This window comes from Amblyomma maculatum, chromosome 11 (assembly GCF_055883805.1).
Source record: "Amblyomma maculatum isolate TAMU_Amacu chromosome 11, ASM5588380v1, whole genome shotgun sequence".
Lineage (NCBI taxonomy): Eukaryota > Metazoa > Arthropoda > Arachnida > Ixodida > Ixodidae > Amblyomma > Amblyomma maculatum.
This window is the reverse complement of record NC_139354.1, coordinates 3,195,919-3,217,195: the sequence shown is the minus strand read 5'-3', so window position 1 is coordinate 3,217,195 and position 21,277 is coordinate 3,195,919. Positions and strand designations below refer to the sequence as shown.

Below are 21,277 nucleotides of genomic sequence, written 5' to 3'. Positions count from 1 at the left end.
GCACCTCTGGTACTGTGCATACAACTATCTGCGTCTGCTGTGCATATCTGCCTGATATCGTCAACTCCCTCAGCTAAACTTTCCCCCACTCCTGCAGCGTCACCATTTAGGACATCGTTTAGCCCCGCGGCTACTATTACCATACTGCGCTCTGCGGAATTCTTCAACAGCCTATTTTTACTCTCTTTTAGCACTGCCCTCATTGTTCTCCCTGGGAAGGCTCCAACCAACACTCTTATCACCCCTTACACGTTCCAAGATATCTCGCTTGCACCTGTTCATGTTAGAATCTCCGGCGATAAGCACCTGGGCCTTCTCTCTCCCTCTCCCAACTGTTGACTCCTGCTTTCGGTTATCTGTGCCCTTATCTCTGTGATTTTCATTCTTCCTTACTTCTTTCTTTTTTTTTCCGGCTTCTTGGCTGCTAAAGATGGGCGACGCAGGCGCCCTCTCTTGATAATTAACGTCACTAAAGGGACATCGTGAAAAAAAAAATATTATAGAGGGCATTTTGGACCACTAAAGTGCGATGAGGCGAAAACCATTATAGCACGGTGGGTTATGAGTGCGCGTAGGAATAGCCATCTGTAGTGGGCTTCACACCGTTTCTGTCGAAGAATTACGTGATTTATGAGTTAAAGTGGTTGTATAACGTAGAGGGTGAAAATCTGTATCTGCGCAAAATATTGTTCATTTGGAGTAATTAGTTAATTAATTAGAGCCAAAAATCGATCAGACGTCGAAATAGCGAGTTCCGGAAAATTGTTCAGATTATTTTCAAAATCACGCTACGTGTAATGAAAAGACCAGACCTCGTTTTATCTGAGGCCGCAGAAAAAAAAAGCTATACGTTCTATAAAATTCATATTTTTTACAACGCAGAGCTCGAAGAGCTCGCGTTTTGTATTTTCCCATTGTTTAGGTCTATCGTTAGGCTAGGCGCCAAGACGTGGCTGCCTAATTCGTGCGAGACAACCCGTAGAACGTAAGCCCCCTGGCGTAACTCTATCCGCTTTATATACGAATAATTATACCAAAAGACGTGATCGACATCTCCATAGCACAGGCAGTGACCGCAAGGTTTAGAGGTTCTGGCGTTCTAACGAATCTTATGTCATCCGCTGGGTTGGCTTTTGATTTCTTTATTTTTCAATGTAGACATCAAGCAGCCGGCACTGCACTTTGATGTCGTCGCTTGTGACCTCCATTTTCACTTTAAACGTGCCATTCTGAAATAGAAAGGGTAGACGTTAAAGTAAGTAAAATTGGCTCAGTTAGGGAGCCTATGAGAAACAAAAAAATATATATTTAAAAGAACGCCAATTTCACTGTAACCTCAGCCTTAACCAATTTCTTGTATTCTACTGAGAATAGACTAAGCCATTTCGTCCCCGATATGTAACAGGGATAATTAGTGCATGTGCGTACTTGAAGCTGATTGAAATGCGCGACAGTCCATGAATGTTTGATCATTATTTAAATGTTCCTCGCAGTAAATGCAGCAGGTAGGCCTGAGCCCGTCCTGAATATGTACCGTGTTGCATTTATCGATCAGGAGCGGATGACAGAAAATCCAGAAAGTGCTGACTCAGGCTTCGTGCTTGGATAAAGTGGAAGATGGGGCAAAAGTAGCAGGGGTGGAGAGTCATCATGAAGACACATAAAAGGTAGTACGCAGACAAGCGCACAACATGCATCCAACAATGTAATACTATATAGTCCTGTTTAGAGGTTGCAGACGCTGCACAGGCATGGCTATCATCACGATCATCATCATCATCATCAACATCATCAGCCCGACTATACCCACTGCAGGGCGAAGGTCTCTGCCGTATATGTTCAATTAGTCCGGTCCTGTGCTAGCTGCATCCACCTGATCCTTGTGAATTTCTTAACCTACTCCGCCCACTTAACATTCTGTCGCCTCCTGCGCTGCGCTTTCCTTCCGTTGTAATCCAATTTGTTACCCTAAGCAACCATCGGGTTGTCCTCTCTTCGCACTACATGTCCTGCCCATGTCCAATTCTTCTTCTTGATTTCCACTAGACTGTCATTAACAAGAGTTATTTCTCTGACCCGCTCTAGGCGCTTCCTATCTCTTAACGTTACGCCTAGCATTTTTCGTTCCATAGTCCTCTGCGTTGTCCTGAACTTAAGTACAACTCTTCTCGTTAGCCTCCACTTTTCAGCCCCACAGGTGAGTACAGGTAAGATACAACTGCTATATACTTTCCTCTTGAGCGATACCGGTAAGCTTTTCGTCATAATCTTCGTGTACTTGCCAAATTCGTTTCATACCAATCGTATTCTCCGAGTTATTTCCCTTTCGTGATCCGGATCTGCGGTTACTATCTTTCCTAAGTAGACATATTCACCTACAACTTCAAGTGCTTCTTTACCTATTGCAAACTGCCGTTCCTTTCCTAGCCTATAGTGAACTAGAATTATTTATAGTACAGGGACTTGAATATTTGGGGGCTGGGATTTAAAAAATTCCTATGCAAAATCTACTACCCAATTCGAGCCGAAATAACGTTCACAAAGTATCAGAATATCGTCTACGTTATCTGATAGGTGATTCAACATCGTTACCTGCCTAGATTTTCCGAAATCGAGGAAAAACTGCTCTCAGTGGCGTGCACAATTTTCGCAGAAGAGAGTCGAAACGCTGCTTTGACATGGTGCGTCATCTGTCGAGCAGTGAGGCAAGCTCCATCCCGGCCGTTGGGGCGCTTGCCTCGCTGCCCGACAGATGACGCACCATGTCAAAATAGCTTTTCGACTCTCTTCTGCGAAAATTGTGCACGCCACCGAGAGCAGTTTTTTCTCGATTTCGGAAAATCTAGGCAAGTGCCGATGTTGACTGACTTATCAGATAACGTAGACTATATTTTGCTACTTTGTGAACGTTATTTCAGCTCGAAGGGGGTAGTAGCTTTTGCATAGGAATGTTTTAAATCCCAGCCCTCAAATATTCAAGTCCCGGTAGAGCGAACACCTCCGCGCAGGTGGTCTGTTTTAGCATGGATGCCGCATGATGGCGCCACTACAACTTTTCGTACTGCTATAGGGCGGTGGCCAGCGGTTTGTGAGGCTTTTCCGCGCACAATAATAACACATTTTGAAGTAATTAGCCGTGTTGCATGAATGTTTCACTTTTTATGTGCGATTAATCCTTTTGATTTTCACATTTTTGCTAGCGGACGTACCGGTAACTGACTTCAAGTACGGATATCGCGCTAAGCATTTTCGCTTGCCGGCTGGAAGTAGAAGAAGTGGATTGCCGTTTTCTCGTGATTGCGAATTGCCATCTAATTACACACTACCGAGAAATTATTCCATCGACATGAGCATGCAATGCGCGGCCTATTTTGCGAAACCTGCATTATTTAGTGTCGCCACCAAAAACCAGTCAACATTTTGATGAGCAGTTTGCAAACATGATTAACACAGCAAGCGTTCATCTCAGCTGGGTTCAATCGCCACAACCTTGAAATAGGTTGATTCGGAATGACCCTCACAAAAAATTTAATGTTTCTTCCCGTGCTTTCTATATATTAATATTTATGGTTTTGAATGAAAGCAGACTATCTTCCAAAATATGAAACAGGCACCTAGCACACGTCAATACTTTTTTTTTTTTCTTTTCTTTATGATTGGCTCGTTCGCACTTGGCGATATCACTGATAGCTTCTTTTAGACATTTTAATGCTATTCTTTCTTTCGAAAATCAAGAGTGGCAACAAGCTGAGTTCTGTTCGAATCAACAGATGTCTGCATGCGTGGGTCAACACGATGTCATTTTTTACAAATAATTCAAATGTCAGCTAATGTCACTCCGTTCTAGTTTCTCCACAGCTTACTTTTCAGGAAAGGCTGCAGTAAAGAGCTGTTAATTAGCGCTCAAAGTAGAAAGTTTTGGCAATTAACATTCAGTTGAAGAAATGGCCCTGAGTTACAAACGCATTGCAAAATGAACTATAAAACACGTGCACAATAGGCTCTATCGTAAGGTTTTCAGCCCTCAGGAAACTGCTTTAAAAATTGGCATATTACTTCTCATCTATGCAATCGTATCAAAAAGAGGCTGCAAAACTCGGATGCTCTCAATCTGCTGCCATGTTTTTTGTTTGTTTTTTTCTCAGCTTGGCTGCGCATTCATTTGTGTTCTACATCATATCCAGTTTTCCTCGTGTGTTTGGTTCGCGTGTAAAAGGTATTCTCGTGCAATAAAATAATGTCGATCGTTTGCATTTTACTGGGTTCGCATGGCTTCTAACGTTTTGACTGATGCAGTAAATAGAGTAGAGCGAACTAAGGAAGTTAGGTATAAAAACAAATCTACACCCTTGAAAAGATTTGCCATATATCTCGTTCCATCCTAAATTTTCATTACTATGGAATTCTCTGGCGCATTCATTTGTGTTCTACATCATATCCAGTTTTCCTCGTGTGTTTGGTTCGCGTGTAAAAGGTATTCTCGTGCAATAAAATAATGTCGATCGTTTGCATTTTACTGGGTTCGCATGGCTTCTAACGTTTTGACTGATGCAGTAAATAGAGTAGAGCGAACTAAGGAAGTTAGGTATAAAAACAAATCTACACCCTTGAAAAGATTTGCCATATATCTCGTTCCATCCTAAATTTTCATTACTATGGAATTCTCTGGCTCAGTTATCCCAACGAACAGTGCTACATCAGCCCAGTTTGAAAAAAAAAAAATATCCTTGATTGGCACGCTTACTCCTAGTACAGCTCTAACCACGGGGTGAATGAAGAAAGCCATCTTGGAGGTGTAGGTGCCGGGAGGAATCGGGCACTTGTTCTTCCATGGCTCGCCGATGAGTTTCTCCATGAGTGTCTCACCATCGCAGCCTTTGTAAGTACTGAAAATATACAGCATACATTACGGTATATATCTCTGAGCATATTTCAAGTCGAAGTATTCAAACTATACACTTGCGGAGAGGAGTGTTGTAAGGAATATAGAGGGGACAGAGATATGAACACCTCAGGGCTCTATCTTTTGATGAGAAAGCGTATCCTGTTAGTTTATTAAGTAGTTATGTTGCGAAGTTTCTTCAGAAAAGCCCGCAAGAACATTTCATAGAAGCCGCAGCTTCTTTTTTCTTCGCTTCGATAAAAGTGCCGTGATGCAGCCGGAACAGAAAAGAACCCGTTGAAAGTGTATTTAGTCTTGTTTTTCGAAATGAGCTGTGTCGTGACGCTGGGGCTACGTCGACCCGGCCTTCACTTGGTAGCGTGCAGAGACTCGGGGTTGAAGTAGGATTGAATCTTCGAAGTTGGTGGAATATATACAAGCAGGTTTACTGGCACTTTGAGAAATCTTATTTACATGAATATTTACATGAAGAAGAAGGGTACATCAGCAAAATGACAAGCGTTAAGAGTTCATAGCGAAAAGCGACTGGATGAGCCTTTTACCCAGGGCCCAGAGCGACATTTCGTGCTCTGCAGCGTCCTTAAAAACCCCCCTATGTCCAGCCCCTCTCTGAAGATGCTGACCAACCAAATCCAGGGCACGCCCCTCAGGTATCGGCATCCAATCGAACACTTCACTGCACTGATGGTCTGAAGCACTGACTGGTCCGGCATTCATTCGTTGGGCGTGATCACTTGTTGGCGGGAAAAGCTTGGGAACGGCGAGGAGAGGAGGTACATTTCTATTCTTCAGCAAAGAAACCACAAGCTGGTTCTGACAAGGGGTTTTACTTCTCAGAAACCCGAGTGCACGTGGCGCCGCATAGGGCTCCCAACATGGTCCCTTTTCGACAATTGCAAATCTTTCCTGCATTCCCGGGAAATCACTTAATGGCCGTATGAGTCATGCTCCTTTCTTGTCCTGCACGTCAGCGGACATGTCACTCTGTCGTCTCCTTTGGATAGGAGGCATTCATCACTGGAGGATAGCACTTCTCGACTGGAAGGGTGGACAAAAGAAAGAAAGCACTTCCTGCTATTTCCCGCAGGGGGACGTTTCTTTGTGTTTTTCCAGACGTTCTCTTGACAGGGTCAATTTGGCATTTGCAGGTTGTCCACAAAGCAAAACATGCTTACAAAACAGGATTCCTGGAAACAGGCTCACTTAGAGCCATTGGACCATCACCACATATTCACAAAGCTTATCCATGCCCACAGGCGAACAATAGAGCGCGCAATTGCGGATGCTTGGTCGTAACAGCCTCCTCCCCCGCCAGAAGAGTCTCGGAGGGCAGCAGTCCCAGCTGCTGCATGAAGAGACGACTTAATGGCCTGCACGTGAACGCTTGAAGCTCGCTGTTGCTTGTCGCGTTGTCTTGATTGTTGTAGGCCAAATTGCTCGAGCTGTCTGAAACTCAACCACATGTCGAAGCAAGCACTCGGCTCCCGTCTGAAGAGACCAGGTCAAAAGAAAACTGCCATTGTTGTTCGAGAAAAGCCCACTCTCAAGACGTTCAGGACCCACGTATTCCTAGAAAACCAAACGTGCTGCTTTACATAGTCACACATATACAAGCGCACGAAAAAAAAAAAAAACCTGATTATCAATTTGGATACATGGTGAGGAACATCTCGGACCGCTTAGAAAGAGCGGCTAAGCGCGTCCGCATTCCCATTTAACTTCCCCTTTTTGTATCTTATTTCAAAATTGTACTGCTGTAAAATCAAGCTCCACCTAAGAAGGCGACTGTTCTTCGATGTCGCAGTTTGCAGCCAAGCCAGGGGACAATGGTCCGTCTCTACGGTGAATTTGGCCCCTCCAAGATAGCACTGCAATTTTTGAATGGCCCATACAATGCAAGCGCACTCTTTCTCTGACGCGCAATAAGCCCTCTCTCTAGAACTCAGTTTTCTGCTCAGGTAGAGCACGGGGTGCTCATTACCGTCGTCATCTCTCTGGCAGAGAACAGCACCTAACCCTCGATCACTGGCATCACACTGGACCGTGAATTCTCGGGCATAGTCTGGAGCTCGCAATACCGGACGACTAATCAGCACAGCCTTCAGGTTTACGAAGGAGGCTTCCTTTTGTTCGTCCCAGACTACATTTGTCGGTTCTGTCTTGCGGAGAGCGTCGGTCAGAGGGCTAGCCAAAGCTGAATAGTTAGGGATGTAGTGATTGTAGTACCCAGTCAGACCCAGGAATGCTCGAATTTCCGTCTTCGTGCTCGGCCGCGGGTAGTCTGCTACCGCAGAAATCTTAATCTCGCTGGGTTTCCTGAAACCTTGACCTACATTGTGACCCAAGTAGTCCACGGTCGCCCTTGCCAGGCAACATTTCTCGGCCTTTACGGTTAGTCCAGCTTGACGCAAAAGGCTCAGTACAGCTCTTAGATGTACCATATGGTCCGCCCATGAGTCGGAAAAAACCGCAATGTCGTCTAAATAAGGCACCGCGAATGTTTCACACCCCTTTAAAACCCTATCCATGAGTCGTGAAAAACAAAATGGAGCATTTTTGAGCCCGAAACTCATCATTGTTGGCTGGTAGCTGCCCGTCGGAGTGACGAAAGCCGCGTATCTGCTGGCGCGTTCAGTGAGCGGTACTTGCCAATATCCTCGAGTAAGGTCCAGCGTAGTCACATATGCCGCTCTACTGACCTGTTCTACTCTCTCCTCAATATTCGGAATGGGATACACTTGATCCCTGGTGAGAGAATTTAGCTTTCGGTAGTCTACCACAGGCCTAGGGTCTTTACCTGGAGCTTCTACTAAGATCATAGGCGAAGCATAATCGCTTTCCGAGGGTTTTATTACTCCCAATTCCAGCATGCGAGTTACTTCCCTATCCAGAATTTCTCTTTGCCTTGGAGAAAATCGGTAGCACCTTGATCGCACTGGCACGTCTGAAGTCAGCTCAATATCGTGCTCAGTCAAATCAGTTCTGCCTGGCCTGTCCACGAAGCAGGCCTCAAACTCTGTTATTATCTCGCCCAGATCGGACAGCTGGGATTTCTTTAGTTCTCCTCTCTGCTCCGTCTTTTTGAGAAGCTCCTGAGCGTTGCTTCCTTTTCCGCTGAGGCAAATCAAGTTGTCCCCCATCTCCTCGGGAAGGTTTAACGTTAGATTTACCACGGCTTCCCTCTGCACATAAGGCTTCATAAGATTGCAATGATAAATGCGCACTTCTTTACGCCTACCGGGAATTTTCACTGCGTAGTTAGTGTTAGAAAGCTTTGCAACGACTTCAGCCGGTCCTTCCCACTGTACTTCGAGCTTATTCTTGGGATCATTGGCTTGCTCCATAGCTAAGTCCTCTCGGGTTCCACTTAGAAGTCTCGTGAGATTACTAGAGACTGGCGGCAAGAGGTTACTCTCAAGAACGTCCTCATTCCGCGTCTCATCAAGCTCACTTTCAAGTTGACTTATCTGAGATGCCTCGCTCTCAAAGTTTTCTGACCCGCTATCTTCCGCATCGACCACTGTCTTAACTGCCGTTTCCTCCGCTGTGGAATTTTCTGGTATGAGCAGTGTAGCTAGTTCTCGCGCCTTTGAACGTGTTAAGGCCTGCACATCTCTGTCTCCGAAAATCAGAAGGCAAGCTTTGACCTTCTCGTAGTTGTCCGCGTCCTCCTTGTTTAGCCGCGCGACAACCTCCGCTGCCTCGCAGGGCAGAACCGTCAATAATCTCTGAGACCACGTGTCTCGCTGGAAGGACAGTTCTTCGCAAGTTCGCTCAAAGTTACCCAGATACAGACCGATATCCCCTGATATCACATATGGCTGCATGTACTTTGACATCTTGAAATCTGCCTCCTTGTTGAGAAGAGGTACCGCTAGCTGGGGACAATTGCCCGACCTCTTGCTCAACTCTACTTCTAATTTCCGGAGCTCAATTTCTAGCTCCCGCTTTTTTGCTTCTCTCTCAAGCTTCTCACGTTCGTGCTCCCTTTCCTCTTTTTCCCTCTCAAGTTCACGCTCCCTTTCCTCTTTTTCCCTCTGACGTTCGCGCTCCCTTTCCTCTTTTTCCCGCTCTTTCTGCTGTCTGAGCTGTTCCTTTTTTTGCCCGATGAGGTTCCATGCTTCACTGAGCTCCTCATCATCGGTTCCCAGATCAGTGATTGCCTTTATAATCAAGGGTTTTCGTGCCAACCCACTTGTATCAATTCCCAATTCCTCACACAATAGCAACAGGTCCGGTTTCTGCAGCTTTTGTAGGTCCATGATCGCTCCGAGTGTCGGCTACCTCCAAAACAACAGTGCAAACTACCAAACCTAAAGGCGTTTCAACACTTTTTACCAGTTCTAAAATCTAACCCTGTTCTAGAACCTGGTCCACATCAGAAGAAAAGCCAAGCACTCACCCACACATGCGATCGATGTTCCGAGCTGCTTTCTTGTTGGCCGATTGTTGCTCCTGCTTGTTGCTTGAGATGCCACCTCCGATCACAAGGTGTTGTGGCTTGTAGCTTCAGATCCACCTCCAATCACCAGATGTTGTGCTTGTAGATTCAGATCCCAACGCTGGGCACCAGTGTTGGGGCTTGTAGATTCAGATCCCACCGCTGCCACCAGTTGTCGTGACGCTGGGGCTACGTCGACCCGGCCTTCACTTGGTAGCGTGCAGAGACTCGGGGTTGAAGTAGGATTGAATCTTCGAAGTTGGTGGAATATATACAAGCAGGTTTACTGGCACTTTGAGAAATCTTATTTACATGAATATTTACATGAAGAAGAAGGGTACATCAGCAAAATGACAAGCGTTAAGAGTTCATAGCGAAAAGCGACTGGATGAGCCTTTTACCCAGGGCCCAGAGCGACATTTCGTGCTCTGCAGCGTCCTTAAAAACCCCCCTATGTCCAGCCCCTCTCTGAAGATGCTGACCAACCAAATCCAGGGCACGCCCCTCAGGTATCGGCATCCAATCGAACACTTCACTGCACTGATGGTCTGAAGCACTGACTGGTCCGGCATTCATTCGTTGGGCGTGATCACTTGTTGGCGGGAAAAGCTTGGGAACGGCGAGGAGAGGAGGTACATTTCTATTCTTCAGCAAAGAAACCACAAGCTGGTTCTGACAAGGGGTTTTACTTCTCAGAAACCCGAGTGCACGTGGCGCCGCATAGGGCTCCCAACATGGTCCCTTTTCGACAATTGCAAATCTTTCCTGCATTCCCGGGAAATCACTTAATGGCCGTATGAGTCATGCTCCTTTCTTGTCCTGCACGTCAGCGGACATGTCACTCTGTCGTCTCCTTTGGATAGGAGGCATTCATCACTGGAGGATAGCACTTCTCGACTGGAAGGGTGGACAAAAGAAAGAAAGCACTTCCTGCTATTTCCCGCAGGGGGACGTTTCTTTGTGTTTTTCCAGACGTTCTCTTGACAGGGTCAATTTGGCATTTGCAGGTTGTCCACAAAGCAAAACATGCTTACAAAACAGGATTCCTGGAAACAGGCTCACTTAGAGCCATTGGACCATCACCACATATTCACAAAACTTATCCATGCCCACAGGCGAACAATAGAGCGCGCAATTGCGGATGCTTGGTCGTAACAGCTGGTAATTTTCACTTTCCCGGGCAAAAGCGTGCTGGTCTTCGTCGTCAAAAAGCATCCGTGTAGGCAAGCCTCACTGATAAATGGAAGTGGGGGAGCACTCCGCGGAGCACCCAGGCCGGAAACAGTTAGTTAGTTAGTTAGTTAGTTAGTTAGTTAGTTAGTTAGTTAGTTAGTTAGTTAGTTAGTTAGTTAGTTAGTTAGTTAGTTAGTTAGTTAGTTAGTTAGTTAGTTAGTTAGTTAGTTAGTTAGTTAGTTAGTTAGTTAGTTAGTTAGTTAGTTAGTTAGTTAGTTAGTTAGTTAGTTAGTTAGTTAGTTAGTTAGTTAGTTAGTTAGTTAGTTAGTTAGTTAGTTAGTTAGTTAGTTAGTTAGTTAGTTAGTTAGTTAGTTAGTTAGTTAGTTAGTTAGTTAGTTAGTTAGTTAGTTAGTTAGTTAGTTAGTTAGTTAGTTAGTTAGTTAGTTAGTTAGTTAGTTAGTTAGTTAGTTAGTTAGTTAGTTAGTTAGTTAGTTAGTTAGTTAGTTAGTTAGTTAGTTAGTTAGTTAGTTAGTTAGTTAGTTAGTTAGTTAGTTAGTTAGTTAGTTAGTTAGTTAGTTAGTTAGTTAGTTAGTTAGTTAGTTAGTTAGTTAGTTAGTTAGTTAGTTAGTTAGTTAGTTAGTTAGTTAGTTAGTTAGTTAGTTAGTTAGTTAGTTAGTTAGTTAGTTAGTTAGTTAGTTAGTTAGTTAGTTAGTTAGTTAGTTAGTTAGTTAGTTAGTTAGTTAGTTAGTTAGTTAGTTAGTTAGTTAGTTAGTTAGTTAGTTAGTTAGTTAGTTAGTTAGTTAGTTAGTTAGTTAGTTAGTTAGTTAGTTAGTTAGTTAGTTAGTTAGTTAGTTAGTTAGTTAGTTAGTTAGTTAGTTAGTTAGTTAGTTAGTTAGTTAGTTAGTTAGTTAGTTAGTTAGTTAGTTAGTTAGTTAGTTAGTTAGTTAGTTAGTTAGTTAGTTAGTTAGTTAGTTAGTTAGTTAGTTAGTTAGTTAGTTAGTTAGTTAGTTAGTTAGTTAGTTAGTTAGTTAGTTAGTTAGTTAGTTAGTTAGTTAGTTAGTTAGTTAGTTAGTTAGTTAGTTAGTTAGTTAGTTAGTTAGTTAGTTAGTTAGTTAGTTAGTTAGTTAGTTAGTTAGTTAGTTAGTTAGTTAGTTAGTTAGTTAGTTAGTTAGTTAGTTAGTTAGTTAGTTAGTTAGTTAGTTAGTTAGTTAGTTAGTTAGTTAGTTAGTTAGTTAGTTAGTTAGTTAGTTAGTTAGTTAGTTAGTTAGTTAGTTAGTTAGTTAGTTAGTTAGTTAGTTAGTTAGTTAGTTAGTTAGTTAGTTAGTTAGTTAGTTAGTTAGTTAGTTAGTTAGTTAGTTAGTTAGTTAGTTAGTTAGTTAGTTAGTTAGTTAGTTAGTTAGTTAGTTAGTTAGTTAGTTAGTTAGTTAGTTAGTTAGTTAGTTAGTTAGTTAGTTAGTTAGTTAGTTAGTTAGTTAGTTAGTTAGTTAGTTAGTTAGTTAGTTAGTTAGTTAGTTAGTTAGTTAGTTAGTTAGTTAGTTAGTTAGTTAGTTAGTTAGTTAGTTAGTTAGTTAGTTAGTTAGTTAGTTAGTTAGTTAGTTAGTTAGTTAGTTAGTTAGTTAGTTAGTTAGTTAGTTAGTTAGTTAGTTAGTTAGTTAGTTAGTTAGTTAGTTAGTTAGTTAGTTAGTTAGTTAGTTAGTTAGTTAGTTAGTTAGTTAGTTAGTTAGTTAGTTAGTTAGTTAGTTAGTTAGTTAGTTAGTTAGTTAGTTAGTTAGTTAGTTAGTTAGTTAGTTAGTTAGTGAAGAGAGCAGGCCAAAACAAGGCCCAAGCAGGGGTGCGAAGGCGTGGTACACGAAAATGATTCGGGTTACACGGCGCGAGTTTTTCTGAAGCTCGCTATCACCGGAGCAACACGATGTGCTAAGCAAAATTCGTTTAACTCTAATATATATCACAAATAACAAGCACAGATGAAGTTTTGCTTTAAATCAGAGAGGTGGGATTCACTCTGCAGGACAACGCCTTTTATTCGATAACTCAAAATTAGGCAGAGGTTGTTTTAATTTGATCGCAGCTATTACATTCTTATCTTAATTTTACTCCCGCTATACCCTCAGATTATTTGTTGGAGATTCATATTTTCTATGTATCTCGTTCCTCAAACAATTCCAAGCCCCTCCCCCTTGCTCGAAACCTATGGCTATAACAGTATTTATGGTTGGCAACTACTCTCAGCCCATGAATGGAAGTCTACCATTGCCTAATAAAAATGTATATAACAGCTGTTATCTAGCACGTACTCAGCGGTAGGCAAGCACGTGGAGGCTAACAAAAAGGGTTGACTTTAATGTACGTGTAGTATAGCGATCTATGGAAAGGCAGGGGAAAAGTGCAATGTCGAGAGGCAAGAAACGAGCAGAGTGGGTTACGAGGGAAAACGCGAGTTGATGCGGTTCTGTTTAAAAACAGGAAACCAATATGGGCATGCGGCGCGGAGATAAGTGGTGTTCGCTGAGAGCAGTGAATTGAATACCACGAGGAGGCAAGCGTGCAGACGAACCATGGTTGGCTGATGTTTGGTGGGTAAATAGAACTTGGAAGTTTCTGGAGATATGAGGGCTGTTGATAGCACAGCACGGAGATAATTCGAGTATATAACAAAAAGGAAATTCGTGCTGCAGTGGGCGCGGTACTGATGATGGCGGCCATGATGCATAAACAAAAACTATACAAATGTATTGCTTACTTGAGAGACGTCCCGAGAAAATATAGACAAGCAGCCATCTACTTTGCACGACTGTCACCAAGAGGTTCGCAGCACTGAACACTCAAAATCAGAGCAGAAATGTCGAATGTTCAGTACACTCAATTGACCTTCGGTAACCGTCGCCGATAGTTGTGAGCGCTCGATGACTTTTATGGGTCAACATCTTCATGGAGGATGAATACCCAGCTACTGCACTCTCCTTGTCGGCGAAAAATTATTCAGAAGTCTCTGATTCTTTCTTTAATATTCACAAGCTTATAAGATCTCTTCATTGTGTTACGCGGTGTCGGCTACTAGCGGCCAGCAAATGGTGATAATTGCTAGTTGTCCGAGAAAGCTGGGTGTGTTTACACTTTAGACATGTCTTTCGCATAAGGCGAAGTGGATGAAACTATAGTATCTACAGCTATATAGGCAGAATATTCAGTTCAAATACAGAAGAATGCACCAAAAGCCCGTTTGCACTGAACAAAGTCGGGTTTATGAAATAAGTTGTAGAATGTTTCTGTATGTTGCTGCTTACACAAATCTTTGGCTGACGTTTTCACCACTTTTTTTGCCAGAATATACCATACGAGTCTGTGTAATGTAAATAATCATGAATGGATGGAGCCAATTTTGTGTGTGTGTGTGGGGGGGGGGGGGGGGGGGGGGGAAGGGGGGGGACCTGTACTGTTCGTGACAAGTTTTTTTTAGCTGAATTGTCCCTGCAGTTTGGAGCGTGGCCAAGTAGTCAGAACTCCTTTTTTCTCATTTCCTTAAATGTGTGCCTTAATGGAAGGAAAAAATAGCATGTATACACTGACATAAAATAAAATATCAGCATATTAAGCAACGATAATCAGTCGTACACACATAGCACTCTATCAATGATTTCTCAATTACTTTCCCTGCAAATAGTAATGAAAAAGCATGCGCTTTTCTTTCAGCAATATCAGTTATGGCTTCTATCGCAAGCTGCCTTGAAAAAGCACTCACCAGGAACCCATGTCTTGCACGCAAGGCATCTTCATTCCCATGGAGTTCCACATGGTGAACTTTGTGATGGGCGGCGCGCGTAATTCCTTCAGGAGTTCCCCCGAGTAGTGGATGGTCATGTTGCGACCGACTTTTGCGTCTTCGATACTCAAGTTCTTCAGAGTTACTAAACTCGGCTCCGCTGTGGAAGAAAATATCATGCTCGTGTTCAAACCGCGATGATAGAAACGAGCGTGTGGAATCAGAACCGAACCACAACTCGAAACTAGAAATACACCCGTCTTCTGTTCGGAACTAGAACGGAATCGAACATAAATGTATTTGTCGCCATCTTGGAACGCCGCCCCAACGGCAACGATTTAGAGGAACCGCATTGAACCGACTTCAGACAGGATTTAGCCACACGTTTGGTACACAACGGCAAAATTTTTATTTTCATTTTCAAACAATCGAGAGTCTTATAACTCAAGATTACTACCGAAAGCTGCGCTACAGTCGGAAATAAATTAAAAGGAAGCAGTTGATAACAAAGGGTTATGAATGTATAATTACTCAGAACAATTTCAACAGCAAAAAAAAAAAATAAATAAGTTCCTTTTAACGTTTGACCATATCAGAAGTGGGAAGCATCAGAATTCCAGAAGGCAGAAGTCACTTTTAAGATTAGTTTTTTTTTTTTTTTATTCAACAACAGACTTTCTTGTAATTGAGATTTTATGTCGCGGTGACTACAGACCTTAGTGCGTGAAGGAGTTCATATATCCCTACCATGACAAAAATAAAAACAAGTTGCGTCATCGAAATGGCAAACTGCACGCTTGCATAATGTTCATATTTAACTCAACAGTATTTTACAGTAGACCCGTGGGTATCCTTAACTTTATTAATTGAGCTCATTGTATGACCTATTTTCTGAAAACTGTAATCAAACTACTACAACTTAAAAGCTCCGCTTATGTGTAGCCTTTTCTCTGTTTCATTTGAACCAGAAGTAATAACCAGTAATCGTCGTGCAGAGTTTCTTTTTCTTTAAAGGCATTATATCTCTTCAGACTACTGTATGAACGGTACACAAACGAAAGCAGGTTTTACCCAATCTAGAGAATGTTCGTAGCGGGCTCCCGAAAAAAATACTGGGGCATTAGTAAAGGCAGTAAGGCAAAAAAAAAATCGATTGCATTTGGCGACAACAGTGATGAAAGGCGAAAGCCTGAGTGCAGCGTTCTGCTACGCGACTGTAGGGCATGTAGCGATAAATGCTTCCACGACTACGAGTAAAGCGAGCGGCTACTCTTTCACATTCTGCGAGTGCATTTATTCAGTGAATTCTCCTTGACAGCGCTGATATCGCGCTCCTTTTATATTAAGGCGAGAGCCTTTAATGACTCATGCGGTCGTGGACAAAGTGTGTCCCGCTTTTGCGGCGTTCTGATTAGCCGAGGCGGGATGCGTCCCTTCCATCTGCAATGCCACACTTGAACGCGCGCCAAGGAACGCCACGCGACAGGAGCGATAGTGTACCGTCCCAATCACGCTTGCCGGAGAGCGTGTGATAGATACTGCGCCTTTCCTTTCCTGTTAACTAATTATAATTATATGTGGCACCGCTATGGTCCCTGGAAAGACGGTCTTCTCGGGGACCATAGCACTGCTACAAATGCCGAGAGGCTCACGATGGGAGTCAAATTATAGTATATGAAGGGTACGCTTTCAGAGAGCCTCTAATTTTAAGGCGAAATCCTTTAATGGCTCATACTGTGCTGGACAAAGTTTGTCCCGCTTTTGCGGCGGCTCTCGCGTGGCGTTCCTGGGCGCGCATCCAAGTGAGAGATTGCAGATGGCAGGAACGCTAGACGAGTCTTCTGGAGGAAAGGCGCAGTATCTATCCCACTTTCTCCGACAAGTGTGCGTTTAGATGGTGCGCCATCGCTCCTATCGCGTGGCGTTCCTTGGCGCGCATTCAAGTGAGGGATTGTGCTGTGCGATGTCAGTGCACGTTAAACAACCCCAGGTGGTCGAAATTTCCGTTCTCCACTACGGCGTCTCTCATAGCCTGAGTTTCTTTGGGCGTTAAACTCAGCAAACCAAACCAAACCAGGATTTCAGATGGCAGAAACGCTAGACAAGAGACTTCTGGAAGAAAGGCGCAGTATCTGACACTGTCTCCGACAAGTGTGCGTTTGGATAGTGTGCCATCGCTCCTGTCGCGTGGCGTTCCTGGGCGCGCATTCAAGTGAGGGATTGCAGATGGCATGAAAGCTAAAGATGAGACTTCTGCACACTTCCTTCGATAAGTGTGGATTTAGATACACTTTCTCCGACAAGTGTGCGTTTGGATGGTGCGCCGTGGCTCCTGTCGTATGGCGTTCCTTGGCGCGCAATAAAGTGAGGGATTGCAGATAGCAGGAACGCTAGACAAGGTGAGACTTCTGGAGGAAAGGCGCAGTATCTGTCACACTTTCTCTGCCAAGTGTGCCTTTGGATGGTGCGCCATCGCTCCTGTCGCGTGGCGTTCCTTGGCGCACATTCAAGTGAGGTATTGCAGATGGCAGGAACGCTAGACAAGAGACTTCTGGAAGAAAGGCGCAGTATCTGACACTGTCTCCGACAAGTGTGCGTTTGGATAGTGTGCCATCGCTCCTGTCGCGTGGCGTTCCTGGGCGCGCATTCAAGTGAGGGATTGCAGATGGCATGAAAGCTAAAGATGAGACTTCTGCACACTTCCTTCGATAAGTGTGGATTTAGATACACTTTCTCCGACAAGTGTGCGTTTGGATGGTGCGCCGTGGCTCCTGTCGTATGGCGTTCCTTGGCGCGCAATAAAGTGAGGGATTGCAGATAGCAGGAACGCTAGACAAGGTGAGACTTCTGGAGGAAAGGCGCAGTATCTGTCACACTTTCTCTGCCAAGTGTGCCTTTGGATGGTGCGCCATCGCTCCTGTCGCGTGGCTTTCCTTGGCGCACATTCAAGTGAGGTATTGCAGATGGCAGGAACGCTAGACAAGATTAGACTTCTGGAGGAAAGGCGCAGTATCTGTCACACTTTCTCTGACAAGTGTGCCTTTGGATGGTGCGCCATCGCTCCTGTCGCGTGGCGTTCCTTGGCGCACATTCAAGTGAGGGATTGCAGGTGGCAGGAACGCTAGACAAGATGAGACTTCTGGAGGAAAGGCGCAGTACCTGTCACACTTTCTCCGAAAAGTGTGCGTTTAGATGGTGTGCCATCGCTCCTGTCGCGTGGCGTTCTTTGGTGCACATTCAAGTGAGGGATTACAGATGCCGGGAACGCTAGACAAGATGAGACTTCTGGAGGAAAGGCGCAGTACTTGTCACAATTTCTCCGACAAAAGTGCGTTTGGATTGTGCGCCATCGCTCCTGTCGCGTGGCGTTCCTTTGCGCACATTCAAGTGAGGGATTGCATGTGGCAGGAACGCTAGACAAGATGAGACTTCTGGAGGAAAGGCGCAGTACCTGTCACAATTTCTCCGACAGGTGTGTGTTTGGATGGTGCGCCATCGCTCCTGTCGCGTGGCGTTCCTTGCCGCACATTCAAGTGAGGGATTGCAGGTGGCAGGAAAGCTAGACAAGATGAGACTTCTGGAGGAAAGGCGCAGTACCTGTCACACTTTCTCCGAAAAGTGAGTTTAGATGGTGTGCCATCGCTCCTGTCGCGTGGCGTTCTTTGGTGCACATTCAAGTGAGGGATTACAGATGGCGGGAACGCTAGACAAGATGAGACTTCTGGAGGAAAGGCGCAGTACCTGTCACACTTTCTCCGAAAAGTGTGCGTTTAGATGGTGTGCCATCGCTCCTGTCGCGTGGCGTTCTTTGGTGCACATTCAAGTGAGGGACTGCAGGTGGCAGGAACGCTAGACAAGATGAGACTTCTGGAGGAAAGGTGCAGTACCTGTCACACTTTCTCCGAAAAGTGTGCGTTTAGATGGTGTGCCATCGCTCCTGTCGCGTGGCGTTCTTTGGTGCACATTCAAGTGAGGGATTACAGATGGCGGGAACGCTAGACAAGATGAGACTTCTGGAGGAAAGGCGCAGTACCTGTCACACTTTCTCTGACAAGTGTGTGTTTGGATGGTGCGCCATCGCTCCTGTCGCGTGGCGTTCCTTGGCGCACATTCAAGTGAGGGATTGCAGGTGGCAGGAACGCTAGACAAGATGAGACTTCTGGAGGAAAGGCGCAGTACCTGTCACACTTTCTCCGAAAAGTGTGCGTTTAGATGGTGTGCCATCGCTCCTGTCGCGTGGCGTTCTTTGGTGCACATTCAAGTGAGGGATTAGAGATGGCGGGAACGCTAGACAAGATGAGACTTCTGGAGGAAAGGCGCAGTACCTGTCACAATTTCTCCGACAAGTGTGCGTTTGGATTGTGCGCCATCGCTCCTGGCGCGTGGCGTTCCTTTGCGTGCGTTCAAGTGTAGGATTGCAGATGGCAGGAACGCTAGACAAGATGAGGCTTCTCAGGCGAAAACCTGAGAAGCCTCATCTAAAGTCGCTAAAGTGCCTCGTAATTTTTCGCAGTTCTACGTTTACTGTTGTGTGGTTGATTTTACCATGTGCGCGAAATAATTAGTAATCAATTAATTACACAACAGTGACTAATTAGTAAATATTGATTGGTTTGGTATGAGGTTTAACGTCCCAAAGCAACTCAAGCTATGAGAGACGCCGTAGTGGAGGACTCCGGAAATTTCAACTACCTGGGGTTCTTTAACGTGCACTGACGTCGCACAGTACACGGGCGTCTTGCTTTTCACCTCCAATGAAAAGCAGCCGCCGAGGCCGTGATTCGATCCCGCAGCCTTGGGAACAGTAGTCGAGGGCCGTAACCACTGCGCCACTCCGGCGGGGTTAAATATTGATTAAATAAGTATGCAGTAATGAGCAACTGATAATTATTTATAATTAGTATCCAAACAAACAAAACAAACAATCACCTTAAAGAAGCCCTGGGTCTGTTAAGGCAGGCTACAATACGTGCGACGGCGTCTCAAAAAATGGCGAATTTCCCTACATTAACAAGCGATCAATTTTTCTCTGTAAATTGCTCCCACGAGGTTGAAACGCTGGTGTATAAATAACGTAGCTATTTGCGTCCGCTGCATTTTTCGATTCCAATGTGTTAAAAGTTACACTAGTCCTCGTAACTGGAAAACCTATTAGAGCGTGGTCATGCTTTGGAAGTTCTGCTTATGAAATCAGAATGGGAGACGGAGATTTGGTTTCAATTTGTTCGAATCCACAAACAGGCTTGTGGCACACCGCTCTAGCACGCTGTTCTCACTGAGCAGATATCTTAGCCTATTTTTTTTTTTATTTTTTTTTTTTGGGGGGGGGGGGGGGGGCCTTCCTCTCCTATAACGATGTTTTTTTCTTCTCAAAAGAAATTTTAAAAGCGAAAAAGCGACTGAGATCTTCGTTAACTTACTTTGGCAGGATGTTACATTTGGGTACTGCATAGACGCCCAACAACAGGAGAATGCAATCAGCGCAAAAGCAGTCGTGCACAAAAGAGTTCTTCGGGACATCGCAAATCTGCTCACTTCCAAGCCTCGCCACGAAATGAGTCAGTACAGTCTTCTCATTTTATTTAAGCCGGACGTTCAGTCTCTAGCGTCATTGTTCCCTCTTTCTTGCTTTAACTACGTAGTTCTACACGTCGCGTCTACCACCTTTTTTTCTGTAGCGCGCGTGCGTGTGCATGTGTGTGTGTGTGTGTGTGTGTGCGTGCGTGCGAGAGCGCAGCGAGGTCAACCCCTGTGCCCATGGCCTAACGGTGCCAGGCTGGGGTCTGTTTACACACGTGGCTTAAGCTGGACAGTGTGTGTACTTCAAAACCTCTTTCCCCTCTGTCGTTGAAGGCTTCGCTTGCATACTGAGAAAGCGGGCGTGGAAGGAAATTGGAACGCGACGCGCTGCTCCCTTGCCCTCGAAAGGACAGGCCTATAGATGTACTGACTTATTCATAGTCATTAATCACTATTCTGGGGCACTTTCTCTTTTTTTTTTCCTCCGGTAGTCTAGTTTTTGTTTTGTGTTTTCTTCGGTGTCCTCTTGTGGCCGAGAATTAACGGTGTGATGAAGTTTTCAGGCGTTGTACGAGCCGACGAAGATGCATGAACCAGCGGTGCGCGAGCCCTCTGGATGTAGCGAAAATGCGCCATAGACCCATTTCGCGCATGATAAATAAATCTGCGCCAAGGCCGCTCGCTTATTATGTACCGATAACAATCACGTACAGATCAAAACGTTAAATGTGTAGTTCAAAAACAAATTCGCTATTACTTTATGAACATTAATGAAATTTGGCTAATTTTCCTTATCCGTGCTGTGCTCCTCTCCTATGGTTTCTCTCTTAAGCACTCTTTCCAGACTTGGGTACTAAGTCAAGATTTTTAAATACGGTGTGGAATGCCGTTTCTTTTCAATTAGTATCCTTTCTTTTTCTTTTCTAATGTTACATACACTCATAAAATCTATTTAGGTGAAGCCTCTTAAGGAGCTTATATTGCACAAACATCATGAACCTAAATAAATAAGAGAGGCAGTTGCGTAAGGAGGACGGAAGATGCGAACATTTGTTCTCATGTTTGAGATACCTAAGCTGTTTCTTGCTTTAGAGCAACTGTCATTCCTTAAGAGAAGCGCCATAGCATCTGTCATCCATGGAAAGCGTGCTATTGTTTTTTTTTCTCGCCGAATAGAGTTCAGATGCCGTCACAGTTAACGCAAGGCACGTTAACTGCGACTCTTGTTTTTCAGCGTTTAAATTTAGCTGTTTAAAAAGTGGGACAGCTGTTTTTCTTGTCCATACAATTTTCAGCTTAGAAACCGACAAAAGATATGAATCTCTTCATCCGGCTGCGCCTGTAAACAGTCCACAGACCCCGTTTATAGAAAAAAAAAGCATTGTTTTTATTTTTTATTTTTTTCAAAACGTTCAGTAGCCACCTGTTAACACCGCGAACGAAAGGTGCTTTTTTATACCAACTTAGCTCCATGAAA

General features: G+C 44.3%; 1 protein-coding gene across 1 annotated transcript; it reads right to left on the bottom strand.

Annotated features, from left to right (window-relative positions):
* Positions 1 to 1,128: 1,128 nt before the first annotated feature.
* Positions 1,129 to 19,800, bottom strand: LOC146172672 (uncharacterized). Its single transcript, XM_084584711.1, has 4 exons — positions 19,701 to 19,800; positions 14,260 to 14,440; positions 4,745 to 4,886; positions 1,129 to 1,229 (listed from the first exon to the last, which is right to left on the bottom strand). The coding sequence occupies exons 1-4, from the start codon at positions 19,798 to 19,800 to the stop codon at positions 1,143 to 1,145; spliced, it is 510 nt and encodes a 169-aa protein (XP_084440837.1). The 3' UTR covers positions 1,129 to 1,142.
* Between the last annotated feature and the right edge of the window lie 1,477 nt (positions 19,801 to 21,277).